Source organism: Rhododendron vialii, chromosome 12a (genome assembly GCF_030253575.1).
Source record: "Rhododendron vialii isolate Sample 1 chromosome 12a, ASM3025357v1".
NCBI classification, from domain to species: Eukaryota; Viridiplantae; Streptophyta; class Magnoliopsida; order Ericales; family Ericaceae; genus Rhododendron; species Rhododendron vialii.
The window spans coordinates 9,205,680-9,228,564 of NC_080568.1; the positions used below are offsets into that span (position 1 = coordinate 9,205,680).

The 22,885-nt window shown below is 36.5% G+C and overlaps 1 protein-coding gene across 1 annotated transcript; it reads right to left on the reverse strand.

Moving 5' to 3' along the window:
* Nucleotides 1-7,541: 7,541 nt before the first annotated feature.
* On the reverse strand, nucleotides 7,542-14,635 carry LOC131310512 (ceramide synthase 1 LOH3-like). Its single transcript, XM_058337568.1, has 6 exons — nucleotides 14,379-14,635; nucleotides 12,329-12,558; nucleotides 12,053-12,208; nucleotides 11,301-11,486; nucleotides 10,147-10,331; nucleotides 7,542-7,948 (listed from the first exon to the last, which is right to left on the reverse strand). Exons 1-6 carry the CDS (start codon nucleotides 14,514-14,516, stop codon nucleotides 7,917-7,919), a joined length of 927 nt encoding a protein of 308 aa, XP_058193551.1. The 5' UTR covers nucleotides 14,517-14,635; the 3' UTR covers nucleotides 7,542-7,916.
* Nucleotides 14,636-22,885: the final 8,250 nt, after the last annotated feature.

Here is a 22,885-nt window from a genome sequence, read left to right on the forward strand (position 1 = left end):
TTGATCATATTCTCATTACCTTTCTGTCTGTTTCTTTTTTTTTTTCCTTCCAAATTGGTGTCCATACAATCTACACCTAAATCTCTTATATAGGCAAAGTGAGAAACATCAAACCTTACACATTAAATGATGTTTTCCTACCTCTTTATTATTACAACAATAAGCATTATTGTGGTTAGCCAATATTGACTTCATAACACTCCCCCTTGGATAACCACATACTAAGAACCTGCCTCGTTAAAACCTTGCCAAAAAAAACCCAGTGGGAAAAATCTTGGCGAAGGAAAAAGAGTACAGTATTCTTGTGTCTTTTGAATTTCTTCAGATTGCCTCATCAAAACTTTGCTAAGGAAAAACCCAATGGGATAAAACCTTAGTCTAAGGAAAAAGAGTACAACCTGCATTTTGAAATTAGGTCTCTTGCTCCCCCTCAATGTTGCATAGCAAATACTTGAGCTGATGCATTCCAATGTTGTGGATCAACTTCTTGAATGTTGATTTTGGCAATGCTTTAGTGAATAAATCTGCTAGATTATCACTTGAACGTATTTGCTAGACATCAATATCTCCACTCTTCTGAAGGTCATGAGTGTAGAAGAATTTTGGAGAAATGTGTTCAGTTCTGTCACCTTTGATGTAACCTCCCTTGATCTAAGTGATACATGCAGCATTATCTTCATATAAAATAGTTGGGCTATCTTTGATTGAAGATAATCCACTTCTTTCTCAAATAAGTTGGATCACAAATTTCAACCAAATGCATTTTTGACTTGCCTCATGAATTGCAAGAATCTCAGAGTGATTAGAAGAAGTGGCTGTTAATGTTTGCTTCATTGAACGCCATGATATGGCAGTTTCACCATGAGTGAATACATACCCTATTTGTGATCGAGCTTTATGTGGGTCAGACAAATAACCAGCATCAGTATAGCCAATTAATTTTGCCTTTGGACTGTTTAAGTAAAATAGACCCAGGTCTGTTGTGCCTCGAAGATATCGTAATATATGTTTAATTCCATTCCAATGTCTTCGAGTTGGAGCTGAGCTATATCTTGCTAACAAATTGACAGAAAATGCAATGTTAAGTCGGGTGCAATTAGCAAGGTACATAAGAGCACCAATTGCACTTAGATAAGGAAATTCGGGACCAAGAGGTTCTTCATCATCTTCTTGAGGATGATATGGATCTTTGTTTACGTCAAGGGAACGAACAACCATAGGAGTACTCAAGGGATGTGCTTTATTCATGTAAAAGTGTCTGAGAGCTTTTTCTGTATAAGTTGACTAATGAACCAAGATTCTAGTTAACAAATGCTCAATCTGCAGACCTAAGCAAAATTTGGTTTTGCCAAGATCTTTCATCTCAAATTCCTTCTTCAGATAATCAACAATTTTTATTAGTTCTGGTGGAGTTCCTACAAGATACAAATCATCTACATATACAACAATAATAGCAAATTCAAAATTCGATTTCTTTATAAACACACATGGACAAATAAGGTTATTTTCATATCATTCTTTGAGCAAATATTCACTGAGTCGATAAAGATTTTTTCAGTTTAGGAGAATAAACAGTTCTTGGCTTTGAGCTATATGCTTCAGTCATTTTGTATCCTTCAGGAATTTTCACGTATATATCACTATCTAGTGACCCATATAAATATGCCGTAACTATGTCCATTAGATGCATTTCCAGACATTCATTAATTGCCAAGCCAATCAAAAATCTAAATGTAATAGTATCCATAACTGGCGAGTATGTCTCCTCATAATCAATTCCAGGTATCTGCGAGAAACCTTGCGCAACGAGTTGTGCTTTATATCTCACGATCTCATTTTTCTCATTTTGCTTGCGCACAAATACCCATTTGTAGCCAACAGGCTGTATCCCTTTAGGGGTTTGAACTATTGGTCCGAATACTTCCCTTTTTGCAAGGGAGTTCAATTCTGCTTGAATTGCTTCCTTCCATTTTGACCAATCATTTCGACGGTTTGTGGTTCAATTTCTTCATTATTTTTAGTAATGTTTCCATCTTTACTTCTGGTAATGTCAAGGGCGACGTTAAATGAAAACACATCATTCACAATAATTTTTGTTCTATCCCATATTTCTCCATGATTAATTGAGATCTCATTATTATCACGTACGTGTTCCTCTTTAGGTGATTGTTCTTTAGGAAATTCATCTTCAAGGGAGTTAATAGGAGAAATTTTGGATGAACTAATTATATGCCCTTCAGTATTTTTTCCCTTCGTGGGTATAGCCTCTTCGGGAGCACTAATTTCTTTGCCTTTAATATTTCTCTTCTGGGGAACTTTATCTTTTGCACCTACAGGTCTCCCATGCTTTTGTCGTGGCATAGATTCCTTTGCTGAACTCCCAGTGGATTGTCTAGCTGGGACACCGATCCTTGCTGGAGTATTAGCAGCTGGAATATGAGACTTTGTAACTTTATTTGTATTGGTAAATGCATCTGGCAATTGATTTGCAATACTTTGTAAGTAAATGATCCTTTGAACTTTTAGTTCACATTGGTAAGTACGATGATCAAGATAAGATAAAGTTGAGGCATTCCAAGTAATTTCTTGTCGAGCTTCTAGCTGTGACTTTTCTCCCCCTAATGGTGGGAATACTATTTCATCAAAATGGCAATCCTGAAAACGTGCCTTAAAGATATCACCTGTTACAGATTCAAGATATCTAATAATAGATGGAGAATCAAATCCAACATAAATACCAAGTCTAAGTTGAGGACCCATTTTAGTGCGTTGAGGATGTGCAACAGGAACATACACAGCACAACCAAAAACTCTAAGATGAAGAATATTTGGTTGTTGGGCAAGCACAAGTTGAGATGGTGAAAACTTATGAAAACGTGCCTTAAAGATATCACCTGTTACAAGTTCAAGATATCTAATAATAGATGGAGAATCAAATCCAACATAAATACCAAGTCTATGTTGAGGACCCATTTTAGTACGTTGAGGAGGTGCAACAGGAACATACACAGCACAACCAAAAACTCTAAGATGAAGAATATTTGGTTGTTGGCTAAGCACAAGTTGAGATGGTGAAAACTTATGATATGCTGTTGGTCTAATACGAATTAGAGATGCAACATGTAATATAGCATGTCCCCAAGCAGAAATAGGGAGTTTTGTTTTCATAAGAAGAGGTCGAGCAATTAACTGAAATCTTTTAATAAAAAACTTAGCTAAGCCATTTTGAGTATGAGTGTGTGCAACATGATGTTTAACATCTACTCCAATGGACATACAATACTCATTAAATGACTTAGATGTAAACTCACCAGCATTGTCAAGGCGAATTGCCTTGATTGGATAATCTGGGAACTGTGATCGTAACATGATAATTTGACTAAGAATCTTAGCAAATGCACTGTTTCTTATGGATAGTAAACACACATGTGACCACCTAGTTGAAGCATTTACTAAAACCATGAAGTAACGAAATGGTCCAGATGGTGGGTGTATTGAACCACAAATACCCCCTTAAACCCTTTGCAAAAATGATGGTGATTCAAGAACCACTTTAGTAGGGGATGGCCGAATGATCAGTTTTCCTTGTGAACAAGCATTACATGGATAATCACTAGATAAAAGAATTTTTTGGTTTTTTAGTGGATGTTCACTTGAATTTTCTATAATTTGACACATCATTATTGATCCTGAATGCCCAAGACGATCATGCCATAACATAAATACTTTTTGGTTAGAACACTTCTAGTGTATCACAACATGTGATTCAATCAATCTTATCGTCGTATTATATAACCCAGATGACAAAGCACAAAGTTTTTCTAATATTAGCTTTTGACCAAACTTCATTAAAGTAATATAAAGATATTCTTTACTACCCTCAGTAGTGGTTTCTACATGATAACCATTACGGTGTATATCTTTGAAACTTAGCAGATTTCTTCTGGATCTAGTAGAATATAAAGCATCATCAATACATAATTTTGTTCCATTAGGAAACAAAATAATAGCTCTTCCGAAGCCTTCAATAAGATTTGCAGAACCTGAAATTGTATTGACATTAGCTTTTGTCATTACTAAGTGTGTAAAATATTTTGTGTTTTGAAGAATAGTGTGAGTTGTTGCGCTATCTGCCAAACAAGTATATGCATCATTCATCTTCAATTTGGACAAAATATCTATAGTATCCATGCAGCTACAAATAAATATGACAAAGATTTAGTATTATCAAATCCATAATTTGATATTATATAAATTCAAATAACTTCATAATTATTTTTATAGGAAACTCACTTATATAGAAGGAAACAAACACACTTACACATAAAAGTAAATACACTGACATAGTGATAAAAGAACTAATTTAACCAGTGTGGTCATTTCCATCACCAGTTAGAAAATCAAAGGACTCCTTTGGTTCAATAATAAAATCCTCAATATCCAGAAAAGTATTGTCAAAAGATTCATTTTGATCTGCGAAATTCACTTCAATTCCCTTGCCCTTCTTAACAAATACTTGATATAGATCAGCAAAATGTCTGGGCATACATGTACGCGATCAGTGACCACTCATCCCACAACAGAAACATTTATCTTCATATTTCTTAGGAGGCTTATTCTGTACCCCTTTCCCTTTCCCTTTGGAGGACTCAGGGTCATTGGACCCTGTTTGGTGAGTAGTTTTGACATATCAGTGGGATGGTTCTGGATTGATATTCCAGTTTTGGTGAGATGGTTGTGCATTTCTATTGGATGGTTTTTGAATGTAGCCCCCACGGTTTTGTCAATACGAATTTCGACCACGGCCCCGTGCATATCCACGATTGTATCCTTGACCGTGACCTCGAAAAGAAACTCTATTTGCCTCAGGGACTAGTGTGACACCAATCGGGCGAATTTGGTGATTTTTAAGTAAAATTTCATTGCTTTTCTCGGCCACGATAAGACAAGTAATTAATTCAGAAAACTTTGTAAAACCACTCTTTATGTATAGTTGTTGAAGAGTAATATTATTTGGGTGCATAGTGGAATATGTTTTTTCTAGCAAATTCTTTTCAGCGATTGTCTCGCCACACAATCTTAATGTTGAAACAGCTTTAAATAGAGCAGAGTAATATTCTTAAATTGTTTGAAAATCTTGCACTTTTATGTGTGTCCAATCAAAAAGAGCTCTTGGGAGGATTACCGATTTCTGATGTTCAAATCTATCATTTAAATCGTTCCATAAAATTTTTGGGTCTCTGACCGTTAGATACTCGGATTTGAGAACCTCGTGGATATGGCGATGGATAAAAATTATTGCATTGCATCTTCCAGTGATGCATCATTATCTTCTTCAAGGGTGTGACCAAGATTCATACCATCTAGATGAATTTCAATATTCTGAACCCAAGGTAGGTAGTTTCTTCCCGAAACATCTAGGGCAGTAAATTCCGAATTTTTTATGTTCGTCATATTCTATAAAACAATAGAACATTTAATAAGGAACGATCAAATTAATGACATATGTTTTTTAAAAAGAACTAAAGTTTAAAGGATGCATAAGATTTCAGGGGATAAGTGTATATGACATTAATTATAAATCACCAAAAGACAACTATGAAAAATCTCTCTTTTCCTTTCTTTGATCAGCCAAAAGACTTTGGGCACCACAAAAGACAAATAAACAACATCCATTAACTCCCTGGCCAAGTGAAGAATAATATTTTATGGAAAATAGTATTTGATGACAATAATCATTTATTTTTCACAGTAAAGTTGGTTTCATTTCATTGGCTGTACTTACATGCTTTCCAAGACCCACCAACGCTTATTGCATGTATAAATAGATATGTAATAGATAAATCAACCACCAGGGTTAGCCTAGTGGCCAAACTCAACACTTCCCTTGAGGAGGTCGCGGGTTAGAGAGTGCGTGGTGGATTCGGTATTGAAGACCCACCAACTCTTGTCCCCTTTTTTCTAAGTTTTTACTGAGAATATTTACTGTGATTTTTTATCTAAACAATATAAATTGATAAAATGAAATAAATAGTAAAAGAGGTAATTGATAACTAATTCTTCTGGAAAATACTTCGAGTATGTTTTAATGAATATACTTAAGGTATTCCCTTTTTTTTCTTGGCATAGAATACTTCAAGTATCTAGTAATACTTCAGGTATTTTCTCTTTACAGATATTTAAAATACTTCAGGTATTTTGTCTTTACAGATATTTAAAATACTTCTAGTATTAGGGGTACACTACTTCTAGTAGAACACCCTTTTCTGGTTAAAACATACTTCAAGTATTAGGGGTACATTACTTCCAGTATAACACCCTTCATGGTTAGAGCTTCGTGCTGATAACGTGTTATAAAATTGAGACAGATATAAAAAGGATCTCGCATAAACGTAAATAAATATTGGACACAATATGTATATCAAATAGTTCTTCAAGAACTATCGAGATCAATCTTCCAGATTGATCATATTCTCATTACCTTTCTGTCTGTTTCTTTTCTTTCCTTCCAAATTGGTGTCCATACAGTCTACACCTAAATCTCTTATATAGGCAAAGTGAGAAACATCAAACCCTACACATTGAATTATGTTTTCCAACCTCTTTACTATTACAACAATAAGCATTAATGTGGTTAGCCAATATTGACTTCATAACAAAAAAAAACATACTAGTCTCATCGAAGAATTTAAAACGTAACATTTGTCAAATATTAGCAAAGTCATTAAACAAGTAGCATTGAAGAACTAAGTATTCATATACTCCCTTCGTCCCTTTTTTAATGTCCAATATTTCATTTTGGGCTGTCCATTTTGTAAAGTTAGTAGGTAAAAGTTGATACATTTCCCATTTTGCCCCTAAAAGTAGATTCCATTTTGAAAAGTTAGTGATGAAAAGTGTAATAATGATGTTTCCATAGAGGGTAAGTTGGGAAAATAGAGGTAAAAGTTGATGTAAAAGGTGTAATGATGATGTTTTCTTAATAAGTTGGAGTTACGAAGCAGGACACTTAAAAAGGGACGGAGGGAGTAATATTTTGACCCATCTCAACTTACAAAAATTGCACTTTGAACTGTTAACAGAGAAACCAAGCTTGTCAAGTTGGTTGTCTCATTTCTCTTCTCAGTTGTGACCTGAGTTCGAGTCCCACGGGGAGCAGGTTTGGGATTCAGGGCTATGGATAGCCTCTGAACCTTCTGTTGATTAACATTCTAACACTCCGTTAACCCCCGTTGATGTATATCCTATGGAAAGAAAAAAAAAACCCGTTAATATGTCCACATTTGTCTCCAGTATCTCCTCAACGTATGTAAACAAATATGAAGCAGAAAATTAAGACACATAATGATCCGTATCCATAGGCAGTAGTGAAGTTAGGATTTTGACCCGAGGGGGCCGGCTTGATAGACATTTTTTTATCAGAACGTATATTTGTTATATAATAAAGTTTTTGCTTTCCAATACATTTTATTTGTACATTGAAATAATTCTACCTTAATGCAGTTAAAATATACCAATCATTTTGTTTTTTTCTTTCGGCTACTTCAACAGTCACGTACTTATTTTTTATTTATGAAAGAAATTGAGAAATGAGAATATAAAATAACCGATTTTTTATCAAATCAAACCAAAATTATTAAGATTATAATTATCTATACACGAATAATTCTCAATAATATTCAAAATCAGGTATATACAAAATAAAAATTTTAAAACTCGGGGAGCACCGCTGGGGCGCCAACATAGCTCCGCCCCTGTCTGTAGGTGTCCGGCATGGATACATGAGGCTAATAGACATAGCTGTGATTCTTAGTTAGTGTGGTGACGATGAATAATACTAATGCCGAAAATGCCTTCTTATAGACTTCACGGTACCTTCACGCATATCAAGCCATAACTGCAAATTACTATAGTGATCAATCTTCGTGTTCGTCTTCACCTTCAGAGTCTGCACAAGTTAAAAACATCCAATTACAGCTCACAAAAAAAGAAGGAAATAATGAGGTTCACGATGGGGTATTTGACAGTTCCAATTCCACCAACACATGCAAAAATGAACACAACAAAAATCCACCTCAACCTTCCTTTAAATTCATAGGGGTAAAACCGGCACCTAGCAGGACGGAGAGGTACTGGCTGTGCTGATATTCAGCTGAAGCCTGAAGCCAACATGTAACATGACACACTGGGAAAGACACGCGTGCGCGGGCAACTTTACCATTACTACTCCAGCCAGATTCGATCAGTCGTCACATTTGGAGTACCCAAAATTTTATCTAGGCCACTTTGGTTTTGGCAGTATAGAACAAAAAACTTCGTTCTCCATAACATCTCGAAACCTAGGACTGTGCTGATCTATACTTGTTTCATAAGTAGCTAAAACAACATGTCTGACTCCCGATTTCACAATGACACGTCTCTCTCGTGCGTATTGAATGAGTAGGATGCATTGTGACAGTGCTAGCAAAACAAACCAACTTCATCAAGTGGGGCGGGGAATAGACTAACCGTGTGTAAGAAAGAACGTCGAGGTGGCTCCACATCATGTCCCAAACCCCACCCTCTTCTTTATTGACTACTTTACCTTAGGTAAGTCTACGTCTACATTATCTCGCGATCCAAATTACTACCATGACTTGTGAAGATAACTTCAACATTCTACAAAAAGGATGTGTACTTCTTGGCACATCATTTTTTTTGAGGTTATTTTCTATTATTCTAAGCAAACCCAATTGCCAATTGGCTCCCCAAGACCTTATTTCTTCATGTAATGACTCTTACACCTATGCGTCTTTTTTGTAATGCCTTTATAACAGCTAATATCACCTCAGGAATTGTAAAATACAGAAAAGATACACCCAGTTTGAAGCAGATATGGACTTTTTTTGATGGGCGTATCAGATACAAAATTACAAAGCACAAAAATAATTGGAGATCATGTTTTCTTTGAACTTTTTCCTCTTGTTCTCATAATGAATCCCTCTAATTTGAACATGTTGTAATGGAAATCGAACTCATTGTGCCATAATGGCACGTCCACCTCCACCTGGCCTTATGTCACATGACCCTGCCTGCTAACCTCTTATCTTATACAATGTGGGAAATGGTACATCCACCTTTGCTTGGTCGGATAACTGGCACCCGATTGGACCTCTTTATAAAAGTATGGGGACAGAATCTGCACTAATATTGGTCAGTCTCTCAATGCCAAAGTCTCTTCTCTAATTCACAATTGTTGCTGGAAATGGCCTAGGGAGAGATCGAAATAGAAACGCAGGAGATTAAAGCTCTAACCACAGCTACTTTCCCCCCTGATGTGAATGCAGAGGATTCAATGACATGGGTTCCTTCCAAACATGGTATCTTCAGTATGAAATCAGCTTGGTTTGCTATCAGGGAGGTCTACCCTAGGCAGGAGTGGTGTGATGTGGTTTGGTTCAACAAGTACACTCCTAGGTGGGCTTTTATTCTTTGGTTGGCTATTCTACAAAAATTAAGTACTAAAGACAGGATGTTGACATGGGGTATAATTCCTGATGCAACATGCGTCTTGTATACCCATGGTAGTGTGGAAAGTCATAACCATCTATTTTTTGAATGTCCCTATTCTAGCCGTTGAGGAGGAGCCAAATAGCCAGGAACCCTATGAATTGGAGTAATGAAGTGGATTGGTTCATTGAGCAGTCAAAGGGGAATAGCTTTAAGAAGTGTGTGTGTGTGTGTGTGTGTGTCTCTCTCTCTCTCTCTCTCTCTCTCTCTCTCTCTCTCTCTCTCTCTCTCTCTCTCTCTCTCTCTGTGTGTGTGTGTAATATCCAGGATTCTCTCTCTCTCTCTCTCTCTCTCTCTCTCTGTGTAATATCCAGGATTTTCAAGCTATGGAATATCCACCATGCCACCATGGAGTCCTTGAATCTCCTCTTCTGTAATTGCTGTACATAGATAGGATTTTGTGTCCTTCGGGCCATTTGTTTGTTTCAAGTCTTGTTTTGTTTCTGCTCTTTGGTCTTGCATGACCTAGTAGTGTAGGATTTCCTTTGAGGATGAGTTTTGTGTTCTTTTGTTTGGGCGTTCAATGAAAAGTACCGTTGCCGGGAAAAAAAGTCGTTTTCAAGAAAAAGTTTGAAAGTCTAGGCTATATTCACTTACCAGATCGAACATCCTCCCCAAGTTGGCCTCTTGCTTGTATTTGTTCGACGAGCATTCGACACATCAACACCCACCAATAAATGTGAAGAACAAGCAAGCAATAAAGAAGAGAATTGAACACGTAATAGTAAATTGATACATCCTCCTTGTGCTTTTCCTTGTCTAAGGTCAGGAGAACTTCATAACTGCCATGTGGAGAGAACAACAGATATTATAAAAACTCGTATAAAAAGACATTTCGAATAGTAGAACACTAACCTCCTCGCACAAAAATTGACAGAAAACAGTGATTTACATACTTTCTTAGTATTCTTGCAATCATCATAAAAGTTCAAGTACTGTGAAGTTAAAAGAGAATAGCATGTAGGAACTAGTCACGGACGGAAATACGTAACAATTCAAAAGAGATGGCGTGTTAAAGAATCTATCTTTCGGGTTGATTGAGAGAGTCGTTACAGAAAACCAGATTCACGCTCCTCAAAATGTTGGTGAAAAGTTGAAGAGTATCCACCTATCTTTTGCACTTCATACTTTCACGGTTTCACCTAAAGACTAGGAGATTGCTGAGGTCAAAAGACAGAAAATTTTGATTTTAAAGAGAAGCCAAACAATACTACGACCGAAAGGATGACTACTTAACAGTACAAAGAGTATCCACCTATCTTTTGCACCTCCTACTTAACAGAAAAAATTGATTTTAAAGAGTATCCACCTATCTTTTGCACCTCTTACTTTCACCTAATCCCGTGTCCTGGGTCCGTGTTTGTATCCATGCTCATAGCCCATACGGATCTAATGTTACAGTTAATGCCTGGATGAGGAATAATAAAGAGTACCACAAATTAAAATAGGCTCCATGGTGAATTCAAGAATGATGAACATAATAGAATACATGAAAACTAAACTAAGCTAACTATATTTACATATATCATGATCGCTTCCTTTGATAGTTTCTCCCTTCTAATGCAGTAGATTTTGAATTTGATGGAAAACAAGATTGGGCTCTGCAGTAGTTCAGCCTTGCTGATACATTGTGGTTATCAAGATTTAAATTTGATGAAAGGCACGAGTTATGGTTTTAAATTTAACCTAATCATACTAGACATAAGAACTAGAGAAATTACTAATGATTACAGTATGCATCACGTGCTCACCTGGTACTCCAGAGCACCCAGAATGGATAGTAAATGACGCGAAGTAGGGTAAAAGACAAAGCAAAAAGAACAAACGAAACACTAGCTAGAGTTTCCGCCCCACGGTATTTAGACATCTTCCCTACTTCCAGAAATACATCAGTAGCATCATGAAGAGCTAAAATAACCGAGCCAACACGAGCAAACCTGCAGAAGACACCGGAAACAAGTAAATTCCCATGTTCATTAGTCACTAGTCTGATCCGATTCCTCTTTTGTGCAATGGGAGCTACACACAAAGGTCTTCGGAAATACTAGCTTTTGCATTCATAGGAAAAACATATCCGAAACCTCAGGTAAGGCTTGTATTGCAGCCATTGTAAAAAAGAAAAATCAGTATAAGGCCCATAAGATGTGTGGCTTACAAGTATAAATATGATTGTTCAATCTTTTCGTAGGTACAAGCTAGCTTTTGGCGACTGATGCCTTTGTGGTTATAGGCCCAGTTTGTTTGTTTGGAGTCGTTGGACTAATGGTGGAGATATATATAGACCGATAGGTCGAGTATTCTAATGGTACTTATAGTGACGGGATTATTAATACCTCAGTGTTCAAGGTACTTTTATATCCTACATTTTGTGGGACTACATATCCAAATGATATTTTACCCTGACCATGAGCAAATGCATGAAATTTGTTGTCGCTTGGATTTTTCATTCGATTTGACGCTCTAATCTATGCAAACACACTGTAATATTAATATATAAACATACCTCAATATGTAAGAAAGCAAAATTAGAATGAGAGTTGCAATGTGATGGGTCATTGACACCCAAAAGTCAGAGCGCCTTGTTTCCCAGAAAATTAAAGCAAATATGGAGTATGTATAGAATCCAGCGGCGTACATGTATACTGCTTTCAATTTCAACCTGCATATTCCACAAAAAAAGTCAGTAAACATAGCAACCTGGACAAAATCAATGACAGACAACAGCAATTACGGCTGCTTGAATGAACAATTGTAAATGAATACAAGTTCAAAATCGTACTTAATTTTCTGGTCAGGCCAGGCCTGTTTTCCAGGCCCCACCCAGAAATAGCTTGTGTTAGTGAACCATGGCTCGTCATAAGTCACAGACAGCACCAGAAGCTCTGCTGAAAGGTAATACACACATTTCCATGCCGACTCTTTAAACTTCCGTATCTTCTTTTTTTTCTCATATGTCTCAACAGCTATCGTCTGCTGTCCTTTCCCAAATATCAATCGTATACCTACTTTCTGCAACATGTACATCCATTATGAACTGAGCAATAGAGCTAGAGGAAGGGAGAGAATCTGGGAGGTGAAACATGATGCCCACTGCTTAGAGCAGGCTTGATTACGTTTCCTAATCGTAAAAGATAGACAAATGCAGCAGGAATGCAACAGGAGTTCTATGGTATACCAATAAAAGGTTTCTCTGGATCCGTACTAAGTAGGTAGAACAAGATAGGCTATATTGCAATATAGCGGTGTTATTATTTTCATCACCAGTTCATCAAACCATTCTATCCCAGAAAGCATATGCAACTGTCATACGATTGAAACTTGTTAGTTGACAAATAACCATGATAGAGCATGCATTTTTTCTTTCGTAGAATAACTTTTTGACAGAAAATAGAAATTGATGGCATGTAGGAAAATAGATTCTGGGCAAATCAAGATTCTCAGACAAGTAAATCTTCACAGGGTTTCAGGATTCAAAATTCTTTTTTGACCTAGTATTTGGCATAATACTTGACTTCTACGCAAGGATTAAGTAACTGGACTTCACCACGGCAAGCCCTGATCTTGGAGCACCCAAAAAAGGAAGCTAGATGCAACGAAGATTTATAGCCGCTACATGCCTTATCCTAAGTAAAGTTCCATACCATTATATCACGATTCAGCAACAAAATTCCATAAAAGCATTTATACTGTCAAAACTAGACATAAATTATTATCCAAATGGATACAAACTAAGCAGATGATAGGGGTTAACTAAAAGCATTCTCCAAACATGACACTTTTCACCCTAATTATCCATAACAAAGGTAAATTCCCTTCTTTATATCAAACCCATAGTCTTGGTGCGAAATCTTAACTTTAGAACTCGTTCTTTCAAAGATAGTCCCTTAGTGAAATAACTAGCACTGTAAGGCCGGCCCGGCAGTAACTGGCTTCAAAAAACTAAAAAGTTTGTTTCCCCTTCTTGCATCTTCCCTTTGCAGCCCATGTAAACACAGTTTCAAGCTTTAGTTAATACCACTATACCAGTGCCTTATTGGGAACCCTTGTGCTTAGCAACCCCTTTCCAATTATGTATACATTTCAATTGAAAACAAAAACCAAGCTAGACCTTAGTTGCCCAAAACTGGGGCAGGGGAGTGGAGGGAGGATCATATAAGCTTCTCGTTGGATTATTTAGAATAGAAGTTCCCAAACCAATCATTGAAGTTCCTTAGAAGTTCCTCGTTTAGGTGACCCTGGTGGGGTTTTCATAGAAATGAAGGCATCGCCCAACGACAGGCAGTTAAGTATTGGTGTAAATATGACAAGTTTTTATCCCAAACATAAGTAAAGGTAGTGTTTATACCAAGTATGAGAGAAAATTTGATTAATCGTTTTTTTTCTTGTGTCTTGTTGATATGAAGCATTGTAGTTCAAGTTTCTTATCATATAAGCTTCTCCCATCAAGTAATTAATATGTTCACTTGCTTGGTAACTCTTCTCTTGTTTCTTTTGGGAGTCGTACGCTTGAGAGGTTTTATCCTAGTTGGAAAAACACTCCTTTCTTTTCTTGATGGGAGCAAAGCAAGGGAGCCAGGTTCCGAGTTGGATTCATCCGCCTGACAGAAGGATGTTGCAAACAAGAACTAGACCACAGCAGATGAACCTAACACTCAATTCATAGTCTCAAATAAAGATAACTTCAGCTTGGAAATAGTATCACCAACATCCCAATGAAATCAGAATGCAAGAGCAAGTGAATGATATCAGTACAAAACGTTGACAACCAAAAGATACATTATTGGAAACAACTGGAGCCTGGGATGGAGTATAATTAGATGTGTTAGTACCTCAAATACAAATCTGTCGAGAAAGAAACGAACAGTTGGGAAGAACAGAGCAAAGAAGGGAAGGACTGCGAAATGTTGATATTCTGGGTATGATTCATGCTCCCAATCAATAGAACGCACCAATTCAGAAATACCCATTTCAGTCTTCTGAGCAACCAAACAGAAAACAAGAGCTGGGTTCTCCTCTCTCTCTCTCTCTCTCTAAACGGAGTCTGTGACTGTGAACAGAAATGATCGGACTCTGGGTGTTGTTGGTCAACAGTCATGCTACTTTCGCGTACACTTTTACACATATCTTGCACATACATTTTTATGGGATCCATCTTGGGTTCCACCTATATGATCCAAACCGCTTATTATTTTTAAAATAATTTTTTAAGAGATCAGGTAAAAAATCAACTTGATAGAATATCGGTAACGGCTTTTTCAGAAATCATAGGGTGAAACAGTCTGATTCACACTGTGATTTTCTGAAAAAACTCTTACCGATATCCTATCGAGTTGATTTTTTACAAAAACTCTTAAAAAATTATTTTAAAAATAATGAGCGATTCAGATCATATTGGTGAAATCCAAAATGGACCCCATAAAAATGTATGTGCAAGATATGTGTATAAATGTACGTGTCCTTAGTATTTTTGGTCAACAAAAGGCCACTGGCATGGGATGAGGTATATAGGGTTGACTTGACCCTACTTACATGGCAATTATTCCTTGAACAAGTGTAATATTTTTTGGAAATTTGAGAAACTTGGACGTATTCGTTTGGCTAAATAGACCAATTGATTTTTTTTTTAAATTCTTATTCAATTTTTTTTTGTATTTTTTTGTTTTTATTTAAAAAAATTAGATTTTGATATAATTTTTTACTTTTTAGATTTTTATCGTGATGACGATGCAATAATCCTCAAAAAAATTAACTAAAAACTAATAAATACGAAATTTTTTTGAATAAAAACAAAAAAATAAGTCAGTTGACTTATTTAGCCGAACGAGATATACTCTTTACTACGGAGTAGTATATTCTTGCCCTCACTGATGTTGCTATTATCAAAAAGAAAAAAAAAACCTTCTTTTCTTAAAAAGTAGTTATTTTTCAAAATATTTGGGTAAAAGAAAAAAAATTATTTTTTCGATTCCTTTCGTCGAGACAAGTCAATAACCCACAAAAGTTTGGCACAAAACCAAAGATGCGAAAAAAATTCAAAAAATTCTCATATTTAAATTAAGTTCAAGAGAGCTCGCGATCAACCCAAGAAGGCACTGCCATGCGCCCAAAACGACACCGTTTTGGGCAAAAAAGGGACACCACACCATGAGGCAAAACTACATCGTTTTGATCCCTTAAAAAACTAACAAAAAAAAAAAAACTACGTAGTTTAACCAGGCAAGCAGTACATGTTTGGTACCTGTTATTTATTTTTAATTTTTTGGTTGGGAGAACATTATTTTATAAAAAATTCTAAAATCAGCCAAATGGGCTGACGATAGTAGGGGTGTGAATGTGTATTAAAGGATATAAAAAATACACAGAAATACGTATTTTTCTTGTCTTTTAGTGTGTTTATCGTCAGCCCAGTGGGCTGACAATAGCAAGACCGTTCTTTTATTTCAATCCTCCCAAATGCTCTAGATGTTCTCTCTCTTCTCGTCCCTCTTACCTTCATGATTGTGAGAAGGTCGAGACTCTCTATTTAGAGAGTGCAATTTTGTTCACCCTTTTTAAAAGATGGTGAATATTACCCTCTCTCTCATTGGTTGAAATGATGTGGACCCCACCATAAAGTGATGATGTCATGCTTACCATGCAATACACTTTTTGGTAAGTATGACATTATTTTGTGGTGGAGTCCACATCATTTCAATCAATAGGAAGGAGGATATGTTCATCATCTTAAGTGGAGGGTGAACAAAACTCAACTCCTATTTAGAGAGAGCAGTTCTTCCTCTCATCCCATTATTTTTTGACTCGAGGGTCCAAATCTGAACTAGCTATGGTTTTTGGCTCTTGGTCCGATCAACCATGGAGATGGATCTATGGGTCCTTCAGCAACAGCAGTGGGGGAATTTTGTGGCATCGCTAGTAGTGGGGCACCTTGTGGCGTCGGCTGCAGAAGGACGAAAGGACGTTAATCTCCAACTTGAAGATTTGATTCGATCCATCTTCCTGCAAGTCACGTTCACGAGTAAATTAGTGGTTCCAACACTGCAGCTGTTTCTATTGGGTTTTTCTTCAATTTAATTTGTTTTCTAGTTTTTTTCTTCAGTTTCTTGGTTTTCGTTTTTTTTGCTTTTCGGACCTTTTAGGGGGTTTTTTTTGTTGTTTTTGTTTCGGGCCTTTTTTTTTTTTTGGAACATGATAGAAATGCAAGCTAGTTGATAGAAAAAGAACTTAGAGTGCGTGCTGTCCATCTGGAACAACATGCGTGTTGGGCCAATATGGGTTGTCCATGCTTGTCAACGAACAGCTCAGATTGCATCTCAGCAGAACAACAACGGACAGCCGAGATTTGTTCGATAGAGATACAATTTAAGTCATCCATTGCCGAGTATGGACGGCCCAGAGAACAAGAAACTAATGCTGATCTTGTATAGAAGTCCAACAGAGAACAAGTAACTCCTAACCAACCAGAAAATGGTATAGGATAGAAACGGGAATAAAAAATCAAAGGAGTAGTGCAGCAACAAAAGAAAACGCAACGAGACCCAACGAGGGACAGAAGTGAGTCTTGCTGTCAGATGAGTAGTCGCCGATGATGCTTCCAAACAACAGAGTCGTTCCAGACGCTAACGCCATCACAAAGAGAATTGCACACACCCAAGTGGAACATCGAGCCATCTCTCTCTCCCTCTATCTATCGATCGATTTCGCCCTCTCTCTCAGTCTCTCTCGCTCTCTCAATATAAGAGACCTTGGGTCATGTAACTTGTTGGTTCTCAAAAAAAAAAAAAATTGTGTATTACGTAATTCAAGTTGACACCTGATTTACTAGAGAATTATTTGGTTGCTTTTGGCTGATTGCTTACTACTTGGATCAGATGTCAAAGTGGAGGCACAATTTGTTATTATTGGATAAATTTCTATTTTCTTTCTGTTTTCTTTTTGTTCGTTCTTTGCCATAACGCTCATTTAGGACGAGTTGGAAAATGAATTCCTAATTCTTAGACTAGTAAGATTGATCACACCTGATCAGTTTAAACCAATCATTTTTTAGCAAGTTTGTGGATTCCGGAGCTTCACCAATGACGGGTTGGAGTGATATTAATTGATGTATATTTTTGTACATTACCTTTTGTGTTTGGTTGCGTTTGCTAATCCCTAAATTGTGTTGAACAATTTGGTATTTTTGTTTAATCAAAACCTTACTAAATTCAAGGAAAACTGAAAAATAACAAACTTAAATTTGCCTAAAACACTGAAAAGAGTAATTTAATGGTCAAAAGTCAATAACTAAATGATTTTTTCATGAACATAGAAAAGACAAATAACTGAGCATCTCATAGTATTTCAGACTAAAAGTTGACATTGATCGACCAGACAGACACGATATAAATCACATCAAATGTGAAAGTAGATTTTTTTTCTAGCATCAAGAGGACATCATATCATATTGAATTTATAACAATCTAAAACAATAGAAACACAATAAAAGAAGAGAAGTAAAACATCGTACGATCAAGCACGATCACTCAAGTATATATCCTTCCATTCACTCGGAAACCCAGCTTCCTCTATCCCTTAGCGCATAAGATTACGTAGCGACAAAATAAGCGGATAACAATTCCAGCATCTATTATTTATATGCATCTATATTTACTTGATGTTCCTTGTTCTCAAAAACAAAATAGAAATATCAAGGAGATGCAACTTTATTTGGCATTCCTGTTTTATTAGGTCCAGAGGTACTGGAATGATCAAGTGCACAGCCACTGCAGCATACGTTATCCAAGCAAACACAAAATCCACAGCCACTGCAAATTGGAAGACAGTCGTTATTGTTGTGGCATTGTGGCAGGCGCGGTGGCGGTCTCCCTCCCTTGACTCCTGACAACATACCTCCTTAAAAAAAAAATTCAAAAAATGTTATACATGTGAGATATACGGACTTTAAATAAGCACCAAAATAAAAACAATTACTCAATCCGTCCCAATTTGTTTGTTTGTTACGAGAACTCTAACTTTGTAAGGAGGCAGAGTCAGAAGTTCAAATATCCACAATTGAACTTTAGTATTTATATCAATTCATACTTGAGGGGTAAAATTGAAAGTTTTGACCTATTTTTGTGATTATTTTTAGAAATAAAGCAAACATTCTGGGACAGCCTCTCAACGGAAACATGAGCAGACAAAATGGAACGGAGGGAGTATGTTCTCAATTATTCCAAATTCTACCACAAAAATGGTTGACACTTGTATCGAACACAAATTCAACTCACAAATAGATAACATTTCTCGTTCAACACAAGATTTTAAGATTTCCCACTGTTGGTGAATGGAATATTTTGTCTTATAATCTTCAAAAATAAAAAGCAACAACCATTATCCGAGTGGATACAATGAGTGTTTATATAGCATTCAGCCGCCCATTACGAAATGCCACACACACGCGTATATATGGAAACTTTCAATTATAAATACGGTAGCCGGTGGTTCAGATTATCTCGCGAACTATAACAGAACCATTTTTTTTTTGTGGGCCCGAACTCCAACACACAGAGAGAGAGAGAGAGAGAGAGAGAGAGAGAGAGAGAGACCTGATGCAATGACCAGTACTACCACCATTACAAAAGTGAAGCTGAACTTAGCTTTCTCCATGTCTTTTGGCTATGTATTTGGATTGCACTTGAAATCCTCTTCAGGTCTCTGTCTCTGAATAAATAGGCGAAAAACCCTAGAGAAATCCAATTTAATGGAAATTTTACTGAATTGAGAACAATCCCCGCAAAAATCATTTTGATAACAAATCAAGATCATTATTTGCTCTACACGGCTTTATTTCCCTTGAGATTAGAGCTCTACACGGCAGGGAAATGTATTTCCCTTCCTTTAATTAGAACTTCACTTGCCACGTACGTTTTCTCTTGACAGGGGAATGAATTCTTTTTTTTTTTTTTTTTGAAGCAAGACAAGGAAATATAGTACATTGTAGATTTCCATTTAGATTTGAAAAATGATTTTGTCACTCCTTTTTTTTTGTTAACGCCACTCCATTGCAAGTGTATTTTCTTATAGTAATTATGTTAGTTACGACTTACGACGTCCTTTTCCCACATGTTACGGGACATGAGATAATTGTGATGTTTTTCAGAAATTTCGGCATCTGAAAGTGTGAAGAATTTGTAGAGTTAGTAGTCCATCTTCTTCCTCCAGTCGCTAGAAAAGAAGAATAGGGCAAATCATGTAGGAAAACAGTGCGAAAAAACAGTAACGGAATTTCTTATTTTCTGCAAATCACAAATTTAGGAATTTACTAATTTACAACAAGAACATAAATTACAGAATATAAATTAATAACATAAATTGTAAAAGATGTTCAACTTTGCGACTTTTTTCTCCTTCTTTTTCTATGAATATTTGTAACGATCCGCTCCAGCTGACCTGTTTAACTCTTGACCTAACAACGTGAATATTTTTTTTTGATACGGCAAAAAGATAGATTCATTAACTCATTACACAGAATACAGAGCTAATAGAGTTTTAGATACACCGGTCTGACCATCCAAGACCCTCTCAAAACGTTAATCTCAAGTTATACAGTAACTGCTCGCAATAACTTATATACCACACAAACTCGATCCCTTAACCCACCGACGTGGGACTAAGAGTTGGGATCTCACAATCTCCTCTAGGGTTGTCCACGGTCCGGATCGGATCGGATTCGTATGAATCCAATCCTAATCTGTATCTCACGGTTTTAAGAAAATGCAATCCAAACCTAATCCAAAATTCTCACGTTTCGGTCCCGGTTTTATCCACGGATTTCCTTCTATAAACACTAAAAACGCAAAATTACTTCAACTACTGCATTACATATTATTCCAAATTTCTAGTTCAAGTGACAAGCAATAAGAGAAACATTACAGTCCATATTGGCAAATTTCCAATTCAAGTGACCAGCAATAAGAAAAACATTACATTGCAATAAGCTACAAACTGCAACATTATAGTTACAGCCATTGTGTTACATCATTCCAATTCAGGTTTCATTATTTCAGCAACCAGATTCCATCAGTCTTGAATTGGATTAAGAGAAACATTTTGTAGAGCTGCAATGATATGAATGAAGCTAAGTTAGATCATAATAAAATGAAACTCTTGCACAAAAATTAACTAAGCTATGTAAGTGAAATACAATTAGCACAATAAAATTAAATATTACCTAATTCAAGCTCTTGCATTTCTTCAATATTCTCTTCCACATCAAATGGCAATGGAGTAGCACGCAACCAATCTTGCATACAAATTAAGCATTCAATGTAAAATTGTTAAAAAAATTTGTAACAAGTAGTAGAATTATAATTATTTATAAATATTACACACACACATATTTGTATTTTTTAAATATCTCACGGTTTGATTCGGTTAATCCACAGTTTTGAAATAAAAATCCAATCCTAATCCGTATCTCACGGTTTTTTAATTTTCAAATCTGTGTCCGAACGATTAATCCACGGACAAAATTCAAAAGGCACGGATCAGTTCAATCTGAACCGATTTCACGATTTTCGGTTTTTCTTCGACGTCAACCCTAATCTCCTCCACTTAGGATCGTTCTCTTCCATTTAGGATCACAACGTCCTCATTGCGCGATGCGGGACAAGTACCCGCTTAAGCACGTCAAGCTCTCATGGGGACCTCCTCGCAGGACTCACCCCACACTTTTGGTTGGTGCAAGATACCACCTGTAACGACCCGTTCCAACTGACTTGCTTAACTTTTAGCCTAACCACATAGTTCAAAAGACTAACCTCAAATTATACAATAATTGCTCGCGATCACTTATATATCACAACAAATTCCCTTAACCCACTGATGTGGGACTAAGGATTGGGGTATCACAATACTACATCTTTGCACGTAGCTTTTACCATCTGGAACTCACAATGGCCCTATGTGTAGCCGACACCCACCAACGCATAAATTTGATTAGTCTCACAATTAGATAGATCCTTCAAAGATCACTTTTCGATTTTCTTCATTTGAGTAGGTATACTTTAAAAAAAAAAAAACAATAGCAGGTGATAAAAATCCAAGGGGCACGTGACTCACCTGGCCCTTACCTCCCTCAGCCCCTGTGTTTTGCCACATATCCAAACCCTTTTGTGTGTGTGCGCGCGCGCTTTTCTCCGCACCCCTCCAAATCATCATTTGTGAGGTACATACCAGACATGTTTGATCCAAACTGTTTTTTTCCAATTCATAGATGCCACAAGGAAGATCATCTAAAAAAATTGGATTGATTAATATCAACTGACACAAAGGAAACGATATATTGCTCTCTAAGATGGATGGAAATGTGATTTTCAAAGTGAATTGTCCACATTATTACAAAAAATTACGATTTGTTAAGGTACATAATCGATGTCTCATAAAGTTAATTTGTTTTACAAGATTATTCTTCTCTTCAAGATTTAAAAGATGAATAATTTTCACCATTATTCAGGCCTTCAGGGTCTAAGGTAGGGCATACAAATAGTGATTTTGAGAGACACGAAGAAATGTGGGTATAGATATGAGAAGCATGCAAGGAGGGTTGATATTAACAAGGATAAACATTTGCTTGAAGTTCAGGTGGAGACAGAGAAAATTGATTTGGTCTATTGTTTTTGGCACAATATTTGGATCTCTCTCCGAAGTGGAGAATTGTGGGATTTGGCTCGATTTGGCGAGCACTGCGCGTCCAGACGCCCATCTGCGATTTCAACCCAGAAGCCTCTGTTTTTGTCCGAACAGTGGTTAAATTTGTCCAAACGGACAATACATGTTCCGGCCGATTTTGGACTTTGTTTGGACTTCCTAAAGATTTGCTTTGGAAGTTTTCTTGTTAGTTTAAGACATGAAGCGCCAGGAATTCAGTTTGAGCAACAATTGGCTTGGAAGGATTCTTTGGCTATAAAAGTAGCTAGACTACTTTGGTGTGTTAGGTTTTATTTTGTGTTTAATTGTAATATTTGGGCATCTTAGACCATCAAGTGTTATGGGCTTTATTTGCTTTATCTGAATTTTTTTAGCCATCAAGTGTAATGGATTTTGTGCCTTTAGATGTATTTTTCAATATTTGGTTGGAATCTTCTTTCCTCCTTCCACTTAATAAAATGTTATTTTTGCCCAAAAAAAAAAAAATGTAGCTAGGCTTTAGAGTTCCTTGGAGATCTATTAGGGTTCTTGGAAGAAACACTGTGAAAACTGCAGATGTCTCATCAACGAGCTATTAATTCATTGAAGGAAGTCCAACTCCTTCCAACTGCTATATATACGTATTATTTACGAGATGCCATTATCTAAC